At 36.3% G+C, this 16,352-nt stretch overlaps 1 protein-coding gene across 1 annotated transcript in view; it reads right to left on the reverse strand.

The window, feature by feature from the left end:
• Positions 1–883: 883 nt before the first annotated feature.
• The window catches only part of LOC119572197 (threonine--tRNA ligase 1, cytoplasmic-like), a 16,396-nt gene continuing 927 nt past the window's right edge, over positions 884–16,352 (reverse strand). Inside the window, 8 exon segments of the mRNA XM_037919172.1 lie at positions 884–2,471; positions 3,038–3,188; positions 3,338–3,472; positions 4,060–4,160; positions 4,163–4,304; positions 5,662–5,862; positions 6,126–6,272; positions 10,171–10,548. Coding sequence (XP_037775100.1) covers positions 1,282–2,471; positions 3,038–3,188; positions 3,338–3,472; positions 4,060–4,160; positions 4,163–4,304; positions 5,662–5,862; positions 6,126–6,272; positions 10,171–10,497 — 2,394 coding nt within the window. The 5' untranslated portion in view covers positions 10,498–10,548 and the 3' untranslated portion in view covers positions 884–1,281.

Below are 16,352 nucleotides of genomic sequence, written 5' to 3' on the forward strand. Positions count from 1 at the left end.
ATCATTTAAGATTATGAAATATCACGTCTAGACTGACTATGAAGAGTAATGAATAAAGATAACTTTTAAGTTACAAGTGATGATGAAGGCCATAAAACAAAATTTAACTTATAAAACCTTAATCATAAGATGAGTATCTTACTTTATAGAACTTTTGCTATGCCTACCAAACTGCTAACCTTTGATATACAACAATGTGGTATAGTATAGGGTAAAAAACGTTTGATGTTGGAGTTAAAGGAATAGGGAGCATTATGATAAAGTATTGTGGTAAAAAGGTAAAAATGAGTTAACAATTGGGATAAGTGGAGAGAACAAGGGGATTAAAGAAAAGGAAAAGGGAAGGAGAAGAGAAGACCATGCAAAATTAATTGAGGCAAGTCTGAGGACCAAGGTTGGGGATGATCCCCCACAATGAGCCTCAGTCTCTATCTCCTAAGTGCCCCTATGTTGATAACACACAAGGGATTGGGGATGGATAATAAAAGTTAAAGATTCAAATTTCAAAATAAATGAGTTTTGAAATCAACTGGTAAGATTAAGGGGTTGTATTACTATGTAAAAAATCAAATCAGCATCATCATCAACCCCCCCCCCCCACACACACACACACACACACACACACAGAGAGAGAGAGAGAGAGAGAGAGAGAGAGAGAGAGAGAGAGAGAGAGAGAGAGAGAGAGAGAGAGAGAGAGAGAGAGAGAGAGAGAGTGAGTGAGTGAGTGAGTGAGTGAGTGAGTGAGTGAGTGAGTGAGAGTGAGAGAGAGTGAGAGAGTGAGTGAGTGAGTGAGTGAGTGAGTGAGTGAGTGTGTGTCAGTCAGTCAGCATACCCACCAAGTGTATTGTCTGGCTAATGTGAAAGTTCTCATTAAAAATCATGAAAACATTCATATTTATTGACATTATTACCTTATAACACAGATATTCAAGTGGCATCATAGGCCTTCTGACAGACTTGGTAGAATAGATTTAGGCAACTGGATTATTTAATCTACTTTCATATGTAAGTAAATATATTTCTCACTTTTCACTATGGTGTGTTTTGGGTAAAAATGGAGGCGACATACATGCATGACCCTTTAATGAATAATAAAATATGTTATAGCTTAAACTGTGAAGTTACAAGTTTTTTCCAATACCTGTTCAATCATTCTGATAAATAACAATAATCCACTCTGATCATACTTAAATTTTTTGTATGTATTTTCTGAAGATTTCCCATTAAATAAGAAATATAACCCACTGGCATAACAATAAATTTATATCATATAAAATACAATTAAAATGAATCTTCCCAGTTTTGCACACGATTCTGTTTGAGAACATGAAGTTTCTGTAAGACGTCAGGAACACTATGCTCGCCATGTACTTTGTTGTCTCGAGTGCGCACATTCACAGTGTTGTTGGTCTTCTCTTTCTCCCCTACCACAAAAATGAAATTGTATTGCTCAAGTTGAGCATTCCTGATCTTCTTATTCATGGTGTCACCTGGATCTACATCATAATCAGCTTCGAAGCCTGCCTCATGGAGCTGTTTCTTTACAGCCTTGGCATAATCATCAAACGGTGGAGCTACAGGCACCACCATGCACTGTCGTGGAGACAGCCAGAAAGGCCACTTTCCTCCATAGGATTCAGTGAGGATGGCAATCATTCGTTCAACTGAGCCCAGGATAGCTCTATGGATTATAACAGGTCTCTTCTTTTCTCCTGATTCTGACACATAATGCAGATCAAATCTGATGGGCAACTGGAAATCAAGCTGGATTGTAGCACACTGGTGTTGCCGTCTAAGAGCATCAGTCACAGTGATGTCAATCTTTGGGCCATAGAAAGCTCCATCTCCAGGGTTGAGCTTCCACTCCTTACCATATTTGTCCAAGGACTCCTTCAGTTGTCCTTCTGCTTTATCCCACATTTCAATCTCACCCAGGAACTTTTCTGGACGGGTCGATAGCTTGAGCACAAAATCAAAACCAAAAGTTTCATAAACAGCAGAGAGGAACTCCAAGCAATTACTGATTTCATCCTTGATCATCTCAGGAGTACAGAAGATGTGGGCATCATCTTGCTGGAATCTTCGTACACGAGTCAGGCCAGTTAGAGCTCCTGATAGCTCATTACGATGCAAAACACCAAAGTCGGCCATGCGAAGTGGTAGTTCGCGCCAAGATCGGCTGGTGTGGCCAAACATCAAACAATGGCCAGGGCAGTTCATGGGCTTCAGAGCATACTTCTCCTTTTCAACCTCAAAAGCAAACATGTTTTCAGCATAGTGCTCCCAGTGACCAGAGGTTTGCCACAATTTGGTGTTGTATACATTAGGTGAAATAACTTCCTGGAATCCACGAATACGGTACTGCTGGCGGATGAATTCAACTAAAGTATTGTAGATGTAAGCTCCACGGGGAGAGAAAAAGCAGCTACCGGGGCTTAACTCATGGAAGAAGAACAACTTCTGTTGAATACCTACAATGAGAAAGAATATTAGTCTTTTAAATCCCACTATAAATAATTTTTTTGAAAATATACAAGTTCTGTGTAATGATGAATGTGAAACGCTTATTTTAGTTTCTTAGACACCATCCAGATGAACGGGCAGTGCCCATCAGGTAAAGACTGCAACCAAGTAATGTTTCAAACCAACATTAGATGGGGGTTGGTGGGCATGAGTGTAGACTGCTGCCTGATGTTTACTAGACAACCATTACAGTCAAGTCACCACAGCTTGGTCTACTGTGTGAACAATAACACAGGTGTGCCCTATGGTAGCAAATGGCTGCTGGGAACTGCTAAACAAGTGTGAAATATCATCTCACCAGCCATTACCCAGCAGGCATTGCCCGTCGTCTTAATGGGGCCTTACATTGAAAAAGTTGGAGATAAAATAAATAAACAAATAAATAAAATTAAAATCTTAATTACACAACTACTTTTAATCACTACTTCTATTAAAAAAAAAAAAAAAAAAAAAAAAAAAAAAAGTAAAATTAAACCTATAAATTCACTCATGTAGATTTTTCTCTCATACTAACCTAATTTCCTGTGGTCCCTTTTGGCTGCTTCCTCCTGGAAATGTTTCCACTCTTTTAGCATTTTGGGATCAGGGAAGCTGATGCCATACACACGCTGCAAGGACTCTGCCTCACTGTTGCCCTCCCAGTAAGATGCCGAATTCTTAGTAACCTGGAAAAGATGAAAAAAGAAGCATTTTGAAGTTTCCCCAAAATCAGAGAGAAGAACATGTATAATGTAAAGTTTAATACTTTGTTTACCTTATGAATTTTCTACAATACTTTGTCACATTTATTTCTACAAATTTATCCTATACTTACTGTGAAAGCCTTCACTTTGCCAGTATGACGTACATGGGGCCCACGACACAAGTCAATAAGGGGTCCACATCGGTATACAGTGGTGGTGTCCGTCTTCACTTTCTCATTTAACAGCCGTACCTGTTACGTGTCATACTGTAATGTTACTTCACAGAGATATTTAACAGTGTGCTAAGTGTATGGGAATGACAAAATAAAATGTATTATAATAAAAACATGAGTAAAATGTTAATTTAAACATCAAACCATCTACAGAAAAATTACCTAAACACATTCTTTACTCAATGACCTCTTTATCCTTTTCCCTAATTTTTGGAACAATTATTTTTTATTTTTTTATTTATTTTTATTGTTATCAGTATTCTAAAATCATAACAATCATGTCAAAAAAAAAAAAAAAAAAAAAAAAAAAAAGTTTGATTTTAATACTTCTAAATGACAAAAAATGTCACAAATTCAAGGAATGAGGAAATTAGATGTAGACATAAAAGCCATACCAAGTAGAGTCCTTGGTGGCTGAGAACTTGTGGAGCCATTTATATACAAAAACAAACAAACACACGGACAGACAGACACACCAACTGATGATTAATGGAAAAGAAGAAGAAGAAGAAGAAGAAGAAGAAGAAGAAGAAGAAGAAGAAGAAGAAGAAGAAGAAGAAGAAGAAGAAGAAGAAGAAGAAGAAGAAGAAGAAGAAAGAAGAAAAGAAGCAGTAAATGACCTGAAACTGGTATAATGAACATCTCAGCAAATTGAGAACTTCTTCATTCCAGCCTTCAAATGGTTGCTTACTCTTTGTTATCTTTCTGAACATCTCTAGCAGAAATCACTGGAACTTACTCCAGGGCCATCGTTATACATATCGTAGTAAAAACCATCTTCAATGGGAGGACCATAAACCAGATGGCCTCCATACACACGTTCCATTGCCTCACCCAGGATATGGGCTGAGGAGTGCCAGAAGACCTAAAAAAAATGAAAAAGAAAAGTAAAAAGGGAGAAAGAAAGAAAAGAAAGAAAGAAAGAAAAAAAAAACTTACATTCCTAGTTTCTATGCATATATAGGGGAAACTTTACATTTTGGATATCAATAAATGAAAGTCAGTGTCTAAGAAAAATGCCTCTAAATTTGTAATTATGAGTGCACTGAATGATATGAGAATAAACAAAAGAAAAAATTACCACACAGTTCTTGTGGATTTTGATTAGAACAAAAGTTTGGATTTGGAAAGAAAACTAAACTATGACTAAAACACAGCATTCTTTACAAGGTATGACTTAATAATTTTGCAATTACTATCATATAACATCCATGTTAAATGCTGATTCATCATACTAAATGTATCTTTAGTTAACCTAAAATTATATTTGCCATGATCACAAACAGCCTATCAAAAAAAAAACACTAAGCCTTTTTCCTGTCTTTTTTTTATCAGTGAGATGTATTTAGTGTCAAACATTGTATCTACAATTGTTTAGCAAGTCTTCTCCAGCCACACTATTATGCCCATACATGCATTCCCTCATCAGCTCTCCTCTCCTAAAGCTAATCACAGCATGATCCTGGCCTCTCCCTTCTTGTGAAAGAAGCATAGTGAATGTAAACAGCAATTCTAGCACTTTCTGGTATATTTCATCAAGTCAAATCCTCTATCATTTTTCTCCCACATTCACCTCCACACAACTTATCATTACATTTTCAATTTTGTATTACAGTATGTTTTTGCTTTCTGTTTTTCTTGCATAGTTATGGTAATCGTAAAATCATTTCATTCCATATGTGAAGAGCAACTGGTAATATGTACATGCTTAGTATTACTGTGCAGTGCATATTTGACACATGAAAATTAAATGTAAATTTTCTGGTGAGTAAAATCATGTTTGTGAATGAAAGGAACCAAAATTTGTACAAGTGAAACCTGAAAAATCAAGCCTTTCTTATAAGCTTGGGAAAAGTTAGACAAGCTACAGGATTTGCAGTTCTTAGAAGAATTTTCAAATCTCACCTTTTTTTTCATGATGACATGTCATATAGTTACTTGACTCTACTTAGAGGTAAGTATTATGGCAGTGATCTAGCCCTGACAGTCCTTACAAATTAAGGTGGAGTATCCACATGAAAGAACCATGATAAGGACTTGACACCTTTTGTAAAGAACGCTGACCTCCTAAGGACTAAAACCGTGAACTACCATCAGGCAAGATCTAGTCACTCTCTTATTAGTTTTCAGCTATATTCCTGCATAGTTGTTCCCTGGCTTCACTTTCAATGTTTCTTTCACAAAAAGGAAAAATTTCCTCTGTCAAATATTATGTAACTTACCTGCTTAGCTTCATCATCACCAAACTTTAAGAGCTCTAGACTGCAATTTTCTTCCAGGGGCCGGTCTAGATCCCACAAAATACCATTAACTTTTGCAATAACAGTGTTTTCTGCCAGGCCTTGAGAGATGGATTGTGCAATCTCATAGGGGGAGGTCTGCCAGGACTTGCCCTCCTTTACTGCTCCATCAGGTAGAGTGACCTGCTCAAATTACCAGGTTAAAACACACATGAGAAGGAAGAAATAATAATAATAATAATAATAATAATAATAATAATAATAATAATAATGATGATAATACATTTTTAAAAATCATATTAGCAATAATAATGATTACAATAAGAATAATAATAATGTCAAGATGATAATGACTACGAAGAAAGAAAGTAACAGTTTCAAGGCCACAGAACCAATGTAAAGAGAAGTTAATGAAATCAATGATCAGTGTCTAATCCAATACATACCTGAATGGGCTCTGACACCTTGGCTGCCAATGCTTCATCTGCTTCTTTCTTGAGGCGGTCCCAAAGTGCCAGCCTCTCCTGAATGTAGGCAGGCCAGGGACTCAACTCGGTCACTTTCCCACCTCCACCTCCCTTCTCCTTCTTGCCCTGGAAATTTGACAAGAGATATTTGGTTAGGTGCTCAACACAAGGATAAATTTCAATGGGCTATTTCTTGGAAGGCCATTAATGAATTTTGAGTTATAATATTTTTTGAACCTTAAAATGATTAATCTTGTGATACAGACAAAATACTGGTTGGACCTCATTAGTACATTAAGCTTTGGACCAGAGAACTTAGGAAATGGAAAGTCTCGTTTTGGTAATCCTTTTATCACATTCCACTGGTTTACTGGCTCCTAAAAAAAGCTCTTCATCTGAAGGGAAGATGCCAAAAGATTTGGAATTCAAATTCACCCATCAACCAAGGAAAGAACCTGAAAGCTTTCCACTTTTCTGTGAAAATAATTTCTGACACTTCTTGGACTGGTTTCTTGTTTGACAATAAACAAATCTGGAAGGCTTTCTTGCTCTACCTTGCCAGAAAATATGGTCAGCAACTGACAGACACAAGGGAAAATTTATTTTTACTGGTCTTTCACACTTAATAATTTATGTGTATATATGAGCGAGAGAGAGAGAGAGAGAGAGAGAGAGAGAGAGAGAGAGAGAGAGAGAGAGAGAGAGAGAGAGAGAGAGAGAGAGTGAGAGAGAGAGAGGTGAGAGAGAGAGAGGTGAGAGAGAGAGAGAGAGAGAGAGAGAGTGAGAGAGAGAGAGAGAGAGAGTGAGAGAGAGAGAGAGAGAGGTGAGAGAGAGAGAGAGAGAGGTGAGAGAGAGAGTAGAGAGTGAGAGAGGAGAGAGAGGTGAGAGAGAGAGAGGAGAGAGTGAGTAGTGTGGTGTGGTGTAGTGTGGTGTATGGTGTGTATGTGAGTGTGTATGGTGTGGTGATGTGTGTGTGATTGTGTGTAGTAGTGTGTGTATGTGTGTGTATGTGTGTGTGTGTGTGTGTGTGTGGTGGTGAGTGAGTGGTGTGAGTGAGTGGTGAGTGAGTGAGTGTGTGGTGTGAGTGAGTGAGGGAGTGAGTGAGGAGTGAGTGAGGTGAGTGAGGTGAGTGAGGAGTGAGTAGAGTGAGTGAGTGAGGAGAGAGGAGAGAGAGAGGAGAGGAGGAGAGAGAGAGAGAGAGAGAGAGAGAGAGAGAGAGAGGAGAGAGGAGAGAGAGGAGAGAGAGAGAGAGAGGAGAGAGAGAAAAGAGGGAGAGAGAAGCGGAGAGAGAGAGGAGAGAGGGAGAGAGGTGAGGAGAGAGAGAGAGCGAGAGAGAGAGAGGAGAGAGGGGGAGGAGAGAGAGATAGAGGACAAGAGAGAAGAGAGAGAAAGAGGCAGAAGGAGAGAGAGAGAGAGAGACGAGAGAGGGGAGAGAGGAGAGGAGAGAGAGGAGGGGAGAGAGAGAGGGAGAAGAGAGAGAAGGAGGAGGGGAGAGAGAGAGAGAGAGAGAGGAGAGAGAGAGGAGAGAGAGAGAGAGAGAGAGAGAGAGAGAGAGGGCAGAGAGAGAGAGAGAGAGAGGCAGAGAGAGAGAGAGAGAGAGGAAAGGAGAGAGAGAGAGAGAGGAGAGGGAGAGAGAGAAGAGAGAGAGAGAGGAGAGGAGAGGCAGAGGAGAGAGAGGGGAGAGAGAGCAGAGGGAGAGAGAGAGAGGAGAGAGAGAGAGAAGAGAGAGAGAGAGAGAGAGAGAGAGAGAGAGAGAGAGTGAGTGAGTGAGTGAGTGAGTGAGTGAGTGAGTGAGTGAGTGAGTGAGTGAGTGAGTGAGTGAGTGAGTGTCCAAGAGAGCTCCTGATTTCAGTGGGTTAGGATTATTATAATATAACAATAATTATTAATAAGTAATTCCTTGGTGAATAAGTAATTAGTATTGACAAAACAATACTACATTGGATAGTCCTTGTGCAAATGAGTTATGTATGAAATATTTTGAATCTTGGATATTATTCTGCATTACTTTATGACACTTAACCCTTTGCTGCCGGGTGGCATGTACGTAGATGCTATGGCCTGCCTGGATTATATTCCAAGTGGCATGTGTATATGTGCCATGGATCCGCCAGTATGATCATGCTGAGCATGCTATGGTGCCGACACAATTTTCTGGCAGCAGGACCCGGGCCACTGTGAATACAGCTTTTGTATTGGGAATCCACCCAGTGGCATTGAGTTAAAGTTCTGAATAAGGCTTTTTGATTGAATGAATATATCTAATGGAAGAAAAATATATCTTACTTCGCCACATTCCTTTGTCACATGCAAAATATTTTGGAAATACCAATATGGTGACCATGCTTATCTGGCAACACAGAGAAGTGTTCGTGACTGCAGTCATGAATATTCCCCTTCCTACTTGTGATTTCCCAAACCAGTGAAGCTTTGGGTAAAAATGGGAAAAATAAAGCATGAACTTGATCAGGCTTTCACAGCATTGAGACATTTTGTAATGGAGTTAATGTCACCTGCTTACATTTCATTGCACTGTCACTAAACACACTACAAGTTAGTCTTTTAGGAGGCATTCCAAAGGAAAAACATCAACTATCCAAACTTATATATAGCTGATCAACCACTAAGTCACCTGTGGTGTGTAGAAAATACTGTAGGAATGAGAATGAATATCTTAACAATACAAAAGATGGTATTTAACTGGCTTCAATTATATCTTTGTCAGAAATGCACGTATTTCTGGTGAAGGTATAATACAGCTCTTGTATTGTGAAGATATTAATTCTCATTCATACCTATTCTATACTTGTCAACATGCATGCAGTTCATAGAAAATACTGTGTTTGTGGTGCCATAGCCAGCTGAATGGTTGCCTGGTAAAGTAATGATTGCAAGACTCAAATCATGGGCTAAACCAATGACGTTGCAGGAATAGAGAATACTAGAATAATGAGGTTCAATCTGTAGGTACATAAAGCAAAAAATAGTACTACTACTACTACTACTAAAACTCCAACCATTAAACATCCCCAAAACACTTTATGATTCATTAATCATACATATCTAAAGCACCCAGCCCATGAACATCTGTGTCTACATCACATCATATATGAAGGGAATGGACCACACAAGTGGTGCCATTAGTGCTACTGCATTTAATGCTATATTCTCTACTGACTCATTAAATCTGGGAATTCTTTACACTACAGACGAGTTTTACTTTGAACGTTATGGGTACCAGTATTTTTTAAATTCTTAACTGCTGTAAGCTAAATTAATTTACAAGGAGAAAAAGTTCCAGTGCAAAAAAGATTTTTTTTTCTTCTTGATTTCCAATAAACGTATGTTATTTTACAAATTGATCAAATAACAAATACGAATATGTGGTAAAACAAAATGTACAAGGAACTATAGTTAAAGTGCAGCAAATCTAAACAGTATACACATAATATGAAGGGAAAAACATAGAAAGATCTTCTCGGGGGAAAACATTCATATTTCATAACCTACACTAATATAACATGAATACAATGATTAAATAATTCATTAGTTTGCATATATGTTCAAAGTACCCAGTGCCCACACATATTATGCACAATCAGTTACAACAGTCAAAGTGACAATTTACTCAAAGAAAAGAAAGAAAAGGAGAAAGGAAAAAGAAAAGAAGAAGAAGAAAATAAAAAGGACACCGTTTCACCTGAAAAAGTTGCAATGATACTCTTACAGGATGATATGGACACTCCATTATACAATCACATTTAGTTACATTCCATTAAAGGTTCAAATCTGATCTAGCACATGCTTTATGCACTGATAAACAAAGAGCAAGTTTTCCTTTCTGAGTTTAAAAAGATCAATCAGTATAAACAAGTTTTTAAAACAATCTGACCTTCAATTGCATCAGTTTTCCTCCGAAAAAATCCATTCATGCAAGAACAGTGGGTGAGCATTCTAATTCTCTATTAAATGTGTAACTAGTTCATCTTAACACACATTATTTAAGGAAGCAATAAACCCTCACCTCTGCCTCACTTTTATTAGGTGCCATCTTCTGAGGTTTGTTACTTAGAGACTTCATCTTCTCTACTTCTTTCATCCTTTTGTTTCCATCAGTGTTAGCTTTTCTTATCACAACAGAAAACGGAGCTTTTTGGAAACTTTTACAATCAGCTCCAAAGCTGGCAATATGCATGTACCAACGTGCAATGTGTGGGTACTCGGGTGAGGGAGCACCACCAAGACATTGCCATGCTGCTACATCTCCCTGTGTGGGCTCATAGCCACAGACATAACTCTGGTCCCTTAAAATGCTATTAAGATCTGCTAAGTCCAACTCTAGGGATTCCATTCTTCTGGTTTCTTCAATAATCTCAAAAAATGTAACACCCCTGTCTTATTTCTAAGAAACAGAAACCAAGTACAGGTAAAGTATGTAGAAACTTCAAATATGCTATCACTTTCAATGCAAAAATTATGGAGGCAAAGAGAATCCCAAATTGTAAGCAAATTCATTTCATTAAATCCTACTGTACACCTATATGCCTCTAAATAAGGTATGGCTAAAAGTTGTCTCAACAAATAATAAATTTTCTATCCCTTAATTTCAAAACTTAGAGCTTTTAAAACATCTATTTATATATATATATATATATATATAATATAAAATATAAGATATATATAAAAAAAATAATATATATAAGAATTAATTATAGTATAATTAAAATATAATATATAAAATATATAGATATATAAATATATATATTTTATTATTAGAATATAAATTTTAAAATATAAATATATAATAAAATATAATATATATTAATATATATAGATAGTAGAGATTATAATATAGATAAGATATATATATAATATATATATAAAATATATATATAATATAATATAATATATAATATAATATATATGATATATATATAATATATATAGATATATATATAAAGCAGATATATATAATATATATATTATATATAGATGAGATAGATATATATATAATCATATATAATTAGAATATATAATATATATATATATATGCAATAGATTATATATATATATATATTAATAGCATATATATATATAATAATAAAATAAAATTATATATATATAAAATATTATATAATTAAAGCATATATATAATAAAAAATATATATATTATATATAATATTGTATATATATGTATATATATGTATATATATATGTATATATAATATGTTTGTATTGTGTATTTTTTTTTGTATTATATGTATATATAATATATATTTTAAAATATTATATATATATTATATAATATAAAATATATATAATATATATATATATATATATTTATATATATGTATATATATAAAATATGTAAATATTTTAAAATAAATATTTTATATTTTATATATAATATGCATTTATATATATATATTTTATATATATTTTATATATATTTTAAAATATATATTTTTATATATATAAATTTTAATATATTATACTATTAATACTTATAAAATATATATATATTTTTCTATTTTAAAATATATATATATATATTTAATATTTTATGCATATTTAAAATATATATATATATATATGTAATATATTTTATATATATGTATATATATGTGTATAAAAAGATATATATATATATATAAAATATATGTATTATAGGGTATATATATATATATATTTATAATATTTACATATTTTATAATATAATACAATATAAAACCATTTATACATTTATAACATAAATATATATAAATATATTATAAAATAGGGATATATATGTATATATATGAAATATAGGGTATTATATATATGATTTTATGTATTAAAATATATGTTATTAGTATTTTATTAAAATTATATATATATATATATATATATATAATTTTGTAGGATATATATTTTTATTTATGTGTTAATATATGTTTTTATATGAGCATGTATATTTATGTGTGTGGGGCATTGAAAAAGGTTTAAGGGGTTTTTAAAAAGCAAAAAAAATGTGTAGACATCTAAAGGGCATGAGACTATAGGAAGCACAGTAAAAAGGGGGGGGGAAAGGGGGGGTTTAGTTAGTCAGTTGCTATACGTAACCTATATAGATTAAAATTGAAAGAGAATTTAAGATGTTTTAAAGGACTTGATTTGTGAATAGGTTAAGGGGTTTGGGTTTTGGTAAAGGAAAATTAGTTTAAGGGGAAGGATATGTATGAATGAGGGAAAGGGTTTAAAAGGGTTTTCAAAGGGAGAAAGCATTTAGATTTTGTAAGGAGCCCGATAGGGTTGGAGTCAGGCAAGGAAAAAGGGCAGGGAAAAGGACAACGATTAATTGTGCAAGGGACAGTGGTTTGAAAGGGAGGTATGACATGTGTCCTCTGATGGATAAGTAGAGACAAGAGAAAATGGTAGTTGGGGATTGATATAGGAGGATGTGTAAGAAAAGTCTCTTGGAGGCAAATAATGGATGGGTTATAAGAAGAAAGGAGATGACAAAGGTCAGGCCTATGAGAATGAAAACCACAAATATTTCAACATAGGAGAGCTATATTTTAGTTGATCTACAAGTGAAAATGGTTACAGTGCGTGTTGGAGAATTTGAAGGGGGACAAGCTAGGGGGTGAGATAAGGAATGAGAGGGGGAAGGTGGTGTTGTATCAGGAGGTGGAGGATCTGGGGAAGTGCATAGTTGTGACATATGGGATTCATATCGATTTTCTTATGAGGCAGGGGGGGAGGGGACTGGTGTCTGAGGAGTAGAGGCAAAGGTAGGTGGAGTTGGGTGTGTGGCAGAAGAACAAGGGGTGGAATGTTTAGTGTGTCTGTTGTGGGTAGTGCGAGGAGGGAGAGGGGATGGTGTTGGGGCTGAAAAACCTCCTCAACGTGTTTCCTGTCTGGCTTCACGTAAAGTAAGTCCAAGTTTGAATCTGAGAGTTGCCACCTCAGACTCAATTTTGTAGATGGGGTAGCCCCTATAAAATACATTATGGTGGCCACCACAGTTGGCACATGTGCGTGACTGTGCAGAGCAGTTTGATTGAGTATGACCAGGTTGGGCACATAGAGGGTATCTGACTGTGGAACAGCAATGTTTGGCAGGATGTCCTAAACGCCAACAATTTTGGCACTGACAGGGAGGAGGTTGATATAGTCAGACAGGGAGAGATTCTCCACAATGTGAACATTTAAGGGAAGGTCATGTCTATGGAAAGTAATTTTGGCAATGTTAGTGGGGTTCTTGTTACAACCTCTGGGAGGAATGGAGTAGTACTGTACTGATACCACATCATAGTCCGTGAGGCATGCGAGTAAGTCTTCTCCACAATCTGACCAATTTTTGTTATAGATAAGGCAGTTTGTTAGGGAGTATTGAGGGATGGATGGGGTTTTGCAGGAAAGGGGTTACCAGGGAGATCAGTTAAAGAGTTGATAATGCTATAGCTTGGTTTTCAGATGTTACTAAGATGAGATGAGAATGATTGGGTCGGCTACAGAAAGGACTTTGCCTACTTTTTTTGAGGGAAAAAAATTTGTCCCATTTGGCTGGGCTAAATAGAGTATTTAAGATATATGTAGAGATGGGGGTAGTAGAAGGATGGGTGTGTGTGGAAGAGGGAGTAGTGTTGAGGGTGGTAGTATTATGGAGAGATAGACAATAAGGATGTAAAGTAGTAATAAGAGAGGATGGGGTAGTTGATGAAGAAGATTGGGGGGGTAAAGGTGATGAAGCTGAGCATGTTGGGAGACTAGGAATGTCTCATGGAGATTGAGTGTCGACTTGGGTGGATAATGTACTAGTAGGCATTGAGGAGGGGGTAGTTGTTGCAGTGTTCAGATCCGTGGTCAAAGGAGAGCCTAGGTTCAGGGAATTGGGAGAGTTTGAATTGGTGGGCTATTTGATGAAGGGGCAAGCCTCATTGCCCCTAATAAGTTATAACATCTTCATGGTAAGATGGAGTTGGGGAGAGAAACAGTCCACCCCTCAGGGTCCCCTTGAGGGGTAAGGGCAAGACAAAAACAGGAATACCTTAGCCCATGGCTCCCTAAGGCCGTGCAGGACTGGCACAAAGTCAGCCTTTTATCCTTTCAGCACGGCTCTCACACCTTAGTTAGTGGATAGTAGAAGGGGTTGGGGAAGGGATGGAAATGAAAAAGCAGGAGGGGAAAAAAAGACCAAGCAAAATTAGTTGAGTTGAAGGCCGAGTCCCAAGGCAGGGGAATTCCCTAGCATTGGGTCCCAGTCCTCGTCTTCTAAGACCCCCCCCCCCCAATAACAACATGGGATTGGGGGGCTGTGTGTGTGTGTAGCGTCTATGGAAATACTAAGTCAATACAATATATGGTTGATTAGATTACAGTTACAAAAATGTAATGTGGGTAAATCTATACAGTATGGATGCTTTACCTACATACCTACCATGCAGTACAAGGTAAAATTTGCCTGTAATGGATAGAATGGCTAAAAATAAGACATTTGGATAACAAGGAAATTGTGTGACACGTATTTTGCTACAGGGAAATGTAATGACACTATCACAATGAAAAAGAAACCCTACACTCATTAATATAAAATAATCTAGGTAGGAAAAAATGTTAGAAATGAAGAAAACTGATTGTAACAAATGACATTGGGGGAGTTTGACCATGGCGATCGGGTGGGGGGTGGAACCCCAGATAGGGAAATACAGCAATTGGATGGGTTCCGGGTTAGGAAGAGTTTTGGTTCATCAGCGTTGTTGGTGTTTTTTCCAGAAGCTTGAGTAATAGGAACTTACCATCTGGAGGGTGCAGTCACACCTTGAGATTACCAATATAGTCATTTTTTAGTGTCACAGCCATTCAATCTTGCAATTATCATTCCTTCTTTCAATTATCAATGCTATAATATTCATGCATCTTCTTATTTTCAATCGCAAATCATAGAATTGAAAGTATTGGTAATCTTCCCAAAATGAATGCACCCCTCATGATTAAGTCCCATTTACTCCAGCCATTCCCAGGAAATTCGCAAACATCACCACAAAGACTTCATAACCCATGGGCTTCATTCCCAGACCCCAATCCTACTGCCATATTTCCTTATCTGGGGCTCCTCTTCTGATTACATATGCATCTGATTTACTGATTACATATGCATTTGTTGAGACCTATTTTCTTTATTTCTGATATTTGTTGCCTATGCAGATTATTTCATGTATCAGGGAGTTCAGTTTTCTCTTTGACTATTATAGTGCCATTACATTTTACAGTAAAAGTAAATCAAAGTATTACATGTTGCACAACTGTATCATTATAAACTTGTGAAGGGGATACCATAGATGAAAAGTGTCTTATATTTGGTCATTCAGTACATTACTGGCAAAATTTACCTTGTGCTACATGATTGTTGGAAACAAACTACACCCAGGGAATAATGATTGTAAGGTTGAATGGTTATGCGGAGAAGAAGAAGAAGAAGAAGAAGAAAATATTCAACATTCTTCACCTAGTTATGCATAGCAAGATGGAGCTGAAACTCAGGTGCACCCAGTGGACTTAGGCTGTGAATGGCTTTTTCACAATTTTTTAGCTGATTAATCTTTATGTATGGATGCACCAAGCTTGGGCAAATTGATAATGATATTTTTGTAAAGGACTAAAAGTTGAAGTTGTTGGTAAAAGAAATAATGTGCAAACACGAACAGTAGCAAATAAAGGGAAAGCAGAAAGAGCTGCTGACTAAGTTTCAGCTCTCTCTTGCCATGTATACTGTGGTGAAGACAATGTTTCCCTGAGGGGTGTTGGGGGGCAAAAACCTCAATCAACCCTCCCTTCGGACAGCGCCAAAAGGTCACACCCAGTAACGACAACTTAGAATGTTGAATAAATTTTATGACATGGAGTTGGGGGCTTGGTCTCTGGCAAATGTGTCCATGCTGTGAAGAATTACCCTTTCACCTTTATTTGTGGCACTAGAAGAATATCAACTTCATTTAGCCTTAGCTTAGCGCATCCATACCTTAAAGACCTACTTGAATATGTAATATTATCATAATATAAGGTTTATTAGTTCTTGTTCAATCCACAACATAATCTATAATACTATGTTTGTTCCAATTAGCAGCATCAACTCTGCGAGGTAACTTCGAAGAGCGAGCAACCTTACAGAGATGAAGTCTGAAAACATGGGTATTATGCAAACCCAAACCTAACCTTTAGTAC

The sequence above is a fragment of the Penaeus monodon genome, chromosome 1 (genome assembly GCF_015228065.2).
Source record: "Penaeus monodon isolate SGIC_2016 chromosome 1, NSTDA_Pmon_1, whole genome shotgun sequence".
In the NCBI taxonomy this organism is placed as follows: Eukaryota; Metazoa; Arthropoda; class Malacostraca; order Decapoda; family Penaeidae; genus Penaeus; species Penaeus monodon.